The sequence below is a fragment of the Poecilia latipinna genome, unplaced genomic scaffold (assembly GCF_001443285.1).
Source record: "Poecilia latipinna isolate Pla-1442-1.1 unplaced genomic scaffold, P_latipinna-1.0 Scaffold138, whole genome shotgun sequence".
In the NCBI taxonomy this organism is placed as follows: Eukaryota; Metazoa; Chordata; class Actinopteri; order Cyprinodontiformes; family Poeciliidae; genus Poecilia; species Poecilia latipinna.
In genome coordinates, this window is record NW_015112754.1 from 161,221 (window position 1) to 171,055 (window position 9,835).

Sequence of the window (9,835 nt, forward strand, 5' to 3'; positions counted from 1 at the left end):
TTTTTGCGTGTCTGTAAATTGCACTATCAGATTTCAGCTGCTCCTCTTGAGACAAACCAAGGAAGCATCACAGGTGAACCCTCCTCAGAACTTCTAAGAACTTCACACCTCATACATGTGAAGCACGAGAGATGGAGTCTAAGAATGGAGAGTCTATTTCAGTGAGCCACTCACATGAGCCCTGAAATCTATATATCTGCCCTCTTTCATCCCCTTGAGTCACACACACAAGGGAACTCCTGAGCATTGAAACTTCACTTTTAAAGGTAAGAAAATCTTCTTACTACAAGAAGGCAAAACAGTGTATCAGGCAAAAGACACATCTTTAAAGTAGATGTGGCAGAGATATTGTTCCATATGTCTCTATTTTTACCCTAAAAAGGGTGAAGATTAAAGTTTACGTCTTCTTATTTTTACTTATCCACATTTTAATTGCAGTTTTAAGTGATCTTCATGTTTAGGTTCATTTCTAATTTCCAATGATTATAGTCAATATGGAGAAAATTACCAGTGCTTTTTACGCCATCTGTCTGATTTACAGACACAACAAGGAGGAAGTAAGGACTTCTATCATGTCTGGAACGTAAGTTCAACCCCAGAAATCCTATTCTTCACCACTTATTGACAACAATTAATCAGTTTTTCTTTTTTGCTTTTTGCACGATGGACACAAATGTTCCCCTCAACAGCCCTTCGGTGAGTCCAGATGGTTTCTATGGGTTTATGCTGATTTTTTTTTTTTTTTTTTTTCTTTATGTACAGGCATGTCAGCAACTAAAATCAATGTATCGTAACAGCTTGGGGCCTTTAACTCCACAAATACATTGTGAGAATTAAGAAAGTACATCAAGCCAGATAGACACCAATCAATCATACCAAGAAAATGGTTTGCTTTATGTTTAGCTTTTATGCTTTAACAATGCTTCCACCGTCACTGTACGGAGATTTTTAGAAGCACGCAAAAAGTGATGCACACCTCAAAAAATGTAAACTTAATCTTGTTTCATTCTGTTACAGAAACCTAAGCCAAAAATCTCTGCATCCCGCAGATTGTTCTTGAAGGTATGCCCTGTATAAATAATGTCCAACTTTGCCAAAGTGTATCCACAACCATTAAATAGTATGTTTTTCTCTGTATGTTTTTGTTGTTGTTGTTTTTTTATTTCCAGACCAAACTGTTAAAGAAGGCAATGACTATGCTGGAGAGTGAAAAGCAAGCCAGAATAGCTGATAAACAGAGGATCCTTGATGAAAGACACCCAACCCTCCAGCTGTCAGGCCTTTCCATGCAGGAACTACAGGTACACCTATAACCCTTGATTTCGTGTATTATGATTTTGAAGGTTGAAGATGTAGAGAAAAATTGCATGCATTCCAGCTTGCCAATTTTTTAAATAGATCAGTTGCTCCAAATCTATTTTCGTCTTACATATTTAATATCTGGTCATCAAACTTCAAAGTTATGGGTTTTATTTGGATAGATGATTAAAATGTGGGTTACCCTCCAAGTCATTGAAAAAATGTTATTTTAAAAACTCCAGGAGAGAAAAATATTTATCATCGAGAAATAATAAAATCTTTAAACCTAAGTTTATTTGATACATTATTTTCTAAATAAACACAAAATAGTTTCAGTTTATTATATAATAGAAGTCGGAACATAAATTGTTCTCATCATTCTTTAACCTTCTTACATATTGTTCCTATACAACTGCATTTTATAATACTTTTCATTAGTATGCAATGCGACAGGTCGAAAAAACAAAAGTGTATAATTGGCGAAGTAAAACACGTCTTATGTCTGGACTTTGACTGGGCCACTCTGACATATGAAGATGTTTTGATCTGAGTCATTTTATTGCAGATCTAGCTGTCAGCTAATTATCATTGTCCTGATAGTCGGGTAAACCTCAGGCAAAAGATTTGAATCAAATTCAAATCTTTTGCATCTGCTAAGAAGCTTTGCTCCAGTATTTAGCTCCATTTGTTCACATCAACTCTCGTTAGCTTCCACATCTTTAATCTTTATTTTGTTGTTAGCTAACTTATGTTCTCTAAGCCTAGAGTCCTTCAATAAGCCTGTTAAACAAAAATGTTTCTGTCCACAGAATCTTTGCAAAGAGATCCACCAAAAAATTGACAAGGTCGACGAAGAGCGCTACGACATTGCTAGCAAAGTGGCAATAAATGAGAAAGAGGTGAGGGATTCCAGTGAATACGGCAACATCCACGTTTATTGGGCATTCTGGTGAAGACGTGCAAAAAGCTTTGAAATAATTCCATCTTCTATTGAAGAAGCAAAAGATCTAACATATTTCTATTTATTCATTTTTGTAAAAGAAAGAAAAAAAAAAGGAAAATAATTGTTATAAATTAATAAAACTATCCCTGCCACATTTACTCACATTCTAAATGATTGTTGTTCAATAAATGCAACTCAAGCGTTTTCTTAATTTGGACAATGCATTTTTGATTTTATCAGAATACCTGAATTTTTACATCATAATCCATTTCCTGGGACATAAAACATAATGTGACAAAGAGACCTATTAACTTGTTCATTAACCTTCAGAAATCAGAAAATAGCAACAAGAAAAAGAAGGAAAAAAAAAATCTCCAGAGCATTGCCATTACGGAACCACAACAAACAGGGACATCATGGTGTCACCAAGGCTCCGAAGCAACAATTCATTTTGAACACGCTTCCTAGAGACAACTTTCTTTCTCCAGAATCACACATCTATAAGAGAGACATGCGATCTACGCACAGCGGAAATTTAAAACCTTGTGTTTAATTGTAAGGACGGGTTTGTGGTTTGTCTTCCACAAAGATACAGAACTTGTCTCAAAAGGTCTTTGAGCTGAAGGGCAAGATGAAGAGACCGAACCTGAGGAAGGTGAGGGTGTCTGCAGGAGCCATGCTGGGAGCCCTGCTGGGGGCAAAGGTAAAAGAGTCAGTGGACTTCAAGGCCAACCTCAAGACCGTGAAGAAAGAGGAGGAAAAGGTAAGAGTGCAGGATGTAGACGTGCATGTTAGGTCGAATGTTCATTTAAGTCTCTTAGACTGTATGCATTTTTCATTAAATGCATACAGAATTGAATAAAAAAATGGTATCTAATGCCGCAACGTTAAGCAAGCAACCGTCCACATCTCACCGACCTTAAAATCATCTCAAGTGTTTAATCAGGGTGAACCGATTCAAATGTTCTGCTCTGATGCCACAGAAAGAAGAAGTCACTGACTGGCGTAAGAACGTGGACGCCATGTCTGGGATGGAGGGGAGAAAGAAGCTGTTTGATGCTGCCCAGTAGATTTGTGATGGATGTCAGTCACTTTAATGTAAATTAAGAAAAGTGTAAACACTGAAACTGTTTGGGTTTGTAAGTGACAAAGATGACAATGAAAACTTTGGGATCATTTTTGTTGAATACACATGAATGTATCATCTGTCTCTGCTCCATTTAAGTAATTTTATCTCATTATTTCACCCCATCTCTTCATTGTCGTCTTCATCATCATTGACTTCATAAAGAAGAAGTCATCTATAAATTTAAAACAGTCTTAAGATTGTCCTAAAAATCTTATTCTCTTTCTTTTTGGTTGGGACTGAAAGGACAGTGCTTATTTATTTTTATAACAGTTAAGGCTGTGCAAGAATGGCTGATCACGTTTAACCACTGAGGTGCTTACCCTTGAAATTATATGGAAAACGATTGTGCATTTTTGAGATAAACCAGTCTTATGATTTATGTCTAAAAGTACATGTGAAACATAATCAACATGCTATTGCTTTTACTGAGAACTCTTACTTACAAAATATCAGTATATCCTCAAATATACTTGTAGTACCTTCGCTGTATTTTCAAGGAGTCTTACATAAAAATGCTTTAATTCACACATTAGAACTGTTTTATAAAAATATGTCCAACATTGTTGTAGGAAAACCAGTTTTCTTTTTTTTTTTTCCTTTTTTTGCTCTCTGCAAAAATCTTAATAAATCACATCCTTATTTCTGGCTTTGTCTGCTTTGTTACACTGTAATCTGTAGAAGTTTGCTTGAAGCCTATTCCACTAATGTGTAAAAAGTCTCATTTCGCATTGCTGTCAATGATTTTGCATTTTTAGAGGAAATGTGGCTGTCTTCCAGTGACGTGGCTAATAAGCACTGCAAGAAAAATTGCTGTAGGCTAAAGGGTTAAGTTGGCAAGTGACATGTTCGCTGGTGTCTTGTTAGCAACTTTTAGTTCAGGACAAAATTCAAAGGGCTATTCCAAGGTCTTTTAAGAATTCTCTGACGTGTGACAAGTTGCTCTCAATTAAATTAAATTGGAATTAAATATTTACTTTAAGCCATTTTATTGCAACTTTGATCAGCTCCCTTGTCCCTGCTGAAGAACAACCTCCCTCCAGATGGTGCCCATCCCCCAGCGGTCCTCAAGGAAGAGGCATGGTACACCTGAGACAGGATGGCAGGTGTCACAAAATTCATAAATATATTTTTTCAGAACTTGTCGAAAGATTGATTTAACAGATGAAAAAAAAAGTTCAGAAATTGGAAACATTTTAGATTTCTGCAACTTCTGAACTAATGCTTATGCGAATCTGAGCATAATTTTTCAGCCTTTTCTACATGTCATTGTTTTGCGCATTAACAAACATGGCTATTTTATTTGAAAGGCTAAATGTTTGTTCATGTGTTTATATTAAAGTAAAAGCTCTTTTTCTCCTCCCCCAGCCTACATTTTTCTGAAGTCGGAGTCTGCATGTTGAATACATTGGCTTTTCTTCCTTGTTAGGATAGTCTCGCCTAGGGCGCCATTATCGCTAGAACCGCCCATGTCCGCTACTAGTACTGACATGATTATAATAATAGATGTACTGTACTCCTACTTCTACAAACAATGTTGTAAATATCTTTACAGAAACGCAGTACCACTCTAACTCATGGAAACAAAAACAAACATGTTCACAGTGCGGGAGCTGCGAACCCCTCTTCCTCTTGCTCTCTGTTCTCCTTCCCCTACCGCGAGCTTGCCTGAACCGTTTGTCCCCCTCCTAATATGGGCATAATAGACACCGGAGGGAACGCCCACAAAGGGCGATGCAGCTCTCCGATTGGACGGCCGCCACATTAATCACCAACGCACCGAGCGGACGTTGCTGTGGCCTGGCGATTCTTGTCAACATTGACGAGAGTGTCGACGGCATTTCTGTCGGGGTTTTTTAACTCCACCGGGGTAAGGTGATGCATTTTATTTGATACAATTCGACTGTTTCTGGTAAAGATTAGAAATTACATGCATACACCGGCCTTGTTGCTTTACTGAACGGCTGTGCAGCATTAACTGTGCCGGTGTTCACCCATCCTTTTAGCTTCACCATTCATCAGTAATGTTGTGGATGAGACCGATACTGTTGTTTTGATCCTATTTCTCAATAAGGATAATTGATGAGGCAATGTCGACTCCTTCAGCAGGTCTCTATTTTTGTCTAGCATTGACTAAGAAGTTCTCACTGCTGTTAAATTGAGATCACCCACCTGTATTAGTATTTTTTAAACCTTTCTTTAACCAGATAAAAAGCCATTGAGATCTCAAGACCTCTTTCTTAAGGGTGACCTGGCCTAGAAGGGCAGCAAATAAGCAGAAATAGACATTAGAAATAGAAATAGAACAAATAAGCAGAAGTAGACATTAGAAATAGAAATAGAAAGAACTACTGGACTTCAAAAAATAAAGTGCAGTAGTTGTAACAATAATAATTTTAAAAAAATGGCTACTTAAAATTAGAAGCACAGGATGTCCCCCTGTCTGTTTTTAAAAAGTTGTCAGCCGCACCCAGCTTTGTTTCGTTTCCATTAAGTAATATGCATCACTCCTCTGCTTCTAGTTCTTCGGATGTCTAAGTACAGACTGGTTCTGCTGAGGCATGGCGAGGGCGCCTGGAACAAGGAGAACCGCTTCTGCAGCTGGGTCGACCAGAAGCTGAGCGAGGAAGGGGTGAAGGAAGCCCGGGACTGCGGCAGGCTTCTCAAGGAGCAGGGATACAAGTTCGACTTGGTGTTCACCTCCCTGCTCAGCCGCTCCATCCACACGGCGTGGCTGGTGTTGGAGACCATGGGCCAGGAGTGGGTCCCCGTCGTCAAGTCGTGGCGGCTCAACGAACGCCACTACGGAGCCTTGATCGGACTCAACCGGGCAGAAATGGCTCTGCAGCACGGCGAGCAAAAGGTGAAGCAGTGGAGAAGGAGCTACAACATCTCTCCGCCTCTGATTGATGAGTCCCACCCTTACTATACGGAGATCTACAACGACCGCAGATACGCCACGTGCGACGTGCCGAAGGAGAACCTCCCCCGAGCGGAGAGCCTGAAGGAGGTTCTGGACAGGCTGCTGCCGTACTGGAACAGCACCGTGGTCCCGGAGATCCAGAAAGGCAAGACCATCCTCATTTCTGGTCACGGGAACAGCTGCAGGGCCATCCTTAAACACTTGGAAGGTAGGCAGTACGCCACTGGGTTGAACTTTTTCTTTTCTTTATACAGATGTAGTGAAATCATCTTCTTTAAAGATCACTGTTGCTCATCAGAGTCACTGAACAAGGAAGTACATAAAATATTTCAGGTCCAAAAATGGAAGCTTGAACTTTTCCAGAAAGGTCAGGAAGTTTATGTTACATTTAAGTGTAATATGAAATCCATGCTGACCTTTTACTACACTTGCAAGCATCAGGGTCTGAAAGGGGGCCATGTCTCATTCATCAGCTTCAATATTCGTAATCATCATGAATTTTTACAGGACCTCACCTTTCCAAAAATATTTAGCATTATTAGTAAGCAAGAATATTAATTGAACGCATGCAAATGGATATGAGGAGATTCTACGTATTGTGCAAAATGTACTTTTTTTTTGTCATGTTTTCCTGTGCAGCCTCTAACTGGTTGTCTTCCAGGATTGTCCCGGGGTAGCTTCTTCCCCCTGGCTGAAGTATTCCCACAGCATAATACTGCCACTACCACGTGTCACGCTAGAGATCGGGTGTTTAGGGAGATGTGCATTGTTGGATTACTCTCAACGCAAACCAAAAAGTTCAAGTTTGAGCTCATCTGATCGTTTGCATTTCAAATGTTGTTTTGGTCAAAACAAAGCTGCACCTGCACCAGAAACGTTCCTGGACGTTTCTGGTTTCATGGACCAGAAACGACCATGAAGAGGTTTCTGGTTGAAATGTGACAAAATGTCAGAGGAAGTAAAAAGGAGTGTAATTATTTTTCTCAAGGCACAGGAGACGCCTCCACCTCCCACTTTAGACGGGTTTATGAAAATAAGAAGCTCCCCCAACCTGTTATTGCTACCGCATTTATTCCAGTTCATTCTGTAAGTGATGAGTCTCTTGATCTGTTTTCAACCACCGTCTCCATGGGAACGGGGGACTTTTCCACCTACATAAGAGTTCACCTGCCCACTGCAGTCGTGCTGTCAGTGTGTAGGGGGAGGGCTGTTTGACAAAAACTTATTAATATTACATAAAACTATTCAGTTTGACTCAGTTTAGCTTGTTATTTTTATTCTGATACTCAACAAAAAGGTCATCTCAAGGTAACTTCACAATTGAGTTTTAACTTGTGTACAAGAATATAAAGTGAGTCGAACACAGTTGGTAAGCTACATGACTCCTATAGGGTAAGCTTTATCAACATGGGAAAGTAAAAAAATTAAATTTTTACTTTCAACTGTCAACTTACTAAAATGGTCGTTAGTTTGTGTGCAACGTAACTTTGACCGTAGTTGATGAAGAAACATTGTAATAGATTAACTGCGAACCGACAACGATTTACTACATGAATCATTTCAATTAATTTGACTTCTGTTCAACAGGTGTTTCGGACGAAGACATCGCCAGCGTGACTCTACCCACTGGGGTGCCTGTGCAGCTAGAGCTGGACGAGAACCTCAAACCAGTGAAGCCTCGCCAGCTGCTGGGAGACCAGGCCAAGATTCAGGCCGCCATTAAAAAGGTGGAGGACCAGGGCAAGGCTAAACAAGCCACTTGACCACATGCACACACACACACACACACACACACACACACGCGCGCCGCCTTTACCGCCTACTGCCTGGATTATTACATCCGGCGAAAAGCTACAATCTTAAACAGACTTGAATTATTCTGTATTGCAAAATTAGCCAATAACAACAACAACAACAACAACTCATTGCAGTTGTGAGGCTCCTAGGTGTCAATGTTACACTTGCAACAATGTGTGATTGTTGGTTTAAGCAGGATACACTGGAAATGTTGGAGATCGGTAAATCAATGTGTACTCTAAATGTCTTAGCAAGCTACTGGACTGTGTTTTGTGTGTAAATGTTGAGGGTAAAACTCTGCTCCTTGTCTTATCTATTTGTAGACCTTAATTTATTTACTTATACTTTTCTACAGAGAGTAATGAAGAGAAGAAGAAAAAAAATCAGTGAAAGCTCATATTAGTCTTTTAAAGTGTTTGTTGCTGTTACATTAGGACTCGTTTCTTCTTTTTAAACCTGTGTTTTTGGTATTTAACCTGCTTTCTGTTGCAGAGCTGCAGATAGTCTGCCTATTTATTAAATGACGCTCAATATATTGTTAAAATATGCCATTACAATGCCACATTTGTATGAAATAATCATACATTTGAATTGCACAGTGGTTTATACACTGTGATTACTTCTGGTACAGAACAAAAATGTGGATTGTTTTTTTGTTTTTTTTTCATTAATACATTGGTATGAACTGGTTGTGATCTGCATTTTTAGTAAGGAGGTTTTCAAATTTAAGTTACCTTGCTGAATGTGCCAATTGAGAAAAGTAAGTCTTATTTTGTGCAAATATAATAATTGGTTAATGTAAGCATCGTTAAGGTTTTTTTTTTTTTTTTTTAAATAGTTTTCAAGTCAAAAGTATGAGTGACGGTACAAAGTGTGTATACTCATTGTCATAAAGCAGAACTCTGTTTATTTTATGCTGTCTCATATCTCTTGTTTGTGGATGTAATTTGTGCAATACCTGTATTTTCATGTTGTTTCACTGTTACTTTGTTCCCCTGAACTACTTTGCCGCAAGAAGGAAACAGGCGAGTCATGGATGTGCAAATACTTGAGTGTCGACAGCACTGATGTTTGTAGTTTCAGCTAATTTTAATCCTACAGATGTTACTGGATGAACGATTCCCATGTAATATGAAAGTTCTAATTTTTGTTCGTGTATATTTGTGTTTTTTTTTATTTCTTTTTTTTATGTTTTTTGCTGAGCTTTGTCACGTCAGGAGTATATTTAATTTCTGGTGAGGCAAATTATATTGGAAACGGATCAGAAAACGATTTGATCGTTTGTGTCGTTCGTTTGTTGGATTCTGGTCGCTTACGGAAGCCTGGAGGCAATAAACAGCCGTGGGACACAACACATGAACCCAGACCAGTGCAATCATTTCCGTGCAAACAGACCAGGTTTTCCGACGCACAAAGGAAGTCTTCACAGGCTGATTCTTTATATGTCTGTCAACTTAAAAAAGACAAAAAAAAAAGAAATTAAACCAACAGTAAAACGAGTGAATGGACAGTTTAACTGGGAGTGTCCCAGAAAACTCCATCTTTTTGGATGCAAAGTGATGCGACAGGTTTGACGTTTGGAACAACGAATGTGACAAGAGTTATTATGTGAAGAGTAACCTTTTACATCTGGACAATTCAGTGGCATTACTAAAATACAAAATTGACTGTATTTCATAGGGATCTTACATAACAGGGAAATACAAAGTAGTGAATAATTATTAATTGGCCTTTGCACGACGTAAAT

At 38.8% G+C, this 9,835-nt stretch overlaps 2 protein-coding genes across 2 annotated transcripts; both read left to right on the forward strand.

Moving 5' to 3' along the window:
- The first annotated feature begins 14 nt into the window (after window positions 1-14).
- On the forward strand, window positions 15-4,016 carry LOC106945296 (troponin I, slow skeletal muscle-like). Its single transcript, XM_015028873.1, has 8 exons — window positions 15-266; window positions 542-583; window positions 690-696; window positions 1,018-1,062; window positions 1,170-1,301; window positions 2,109-2,198; window positions 2,832-3,005; window positions 3,226-4,016. Exons 2-8 carry the CDS (start codon window positions 573-575, stop codon window positions 3,310-3,312), a joined length of 546 nt encoding a protein of 181 aa, XP_014884359.1. The 5' UTR covers window positions 15-266; window positions 542-572; the 3' UTR covers window positions 3,313-4,016.
- Window positions 4,017-5,125: 1,109 nt separating this feature from the next.
- bpgm (2,3-bisphosphoglycerate mutase) lies at window positions 5,126-9,237 on the forward strand. Its single transcript, XM_015028880.1, has 3 exons — window positions 5,126-5,238; window positions 5,891-6,499; window positions 7,879-9,237. The coding sequence occupies exons 2-3, from the start codon at window positions 5,899-5,901 to the stop codon at window positions 8,052-8,054; spliced, it is 777 nt and encodes a 258-aa protein (XP_014884366.1). The 5' UTR covers window positions 5,126-5,238; window positions 5,891-5,898; the 3' UTR covers window positions 8,055-9,237.
- The last annotated feature ends 598 nt before the right edge of the window (window positions 9,238-9,835 follow it).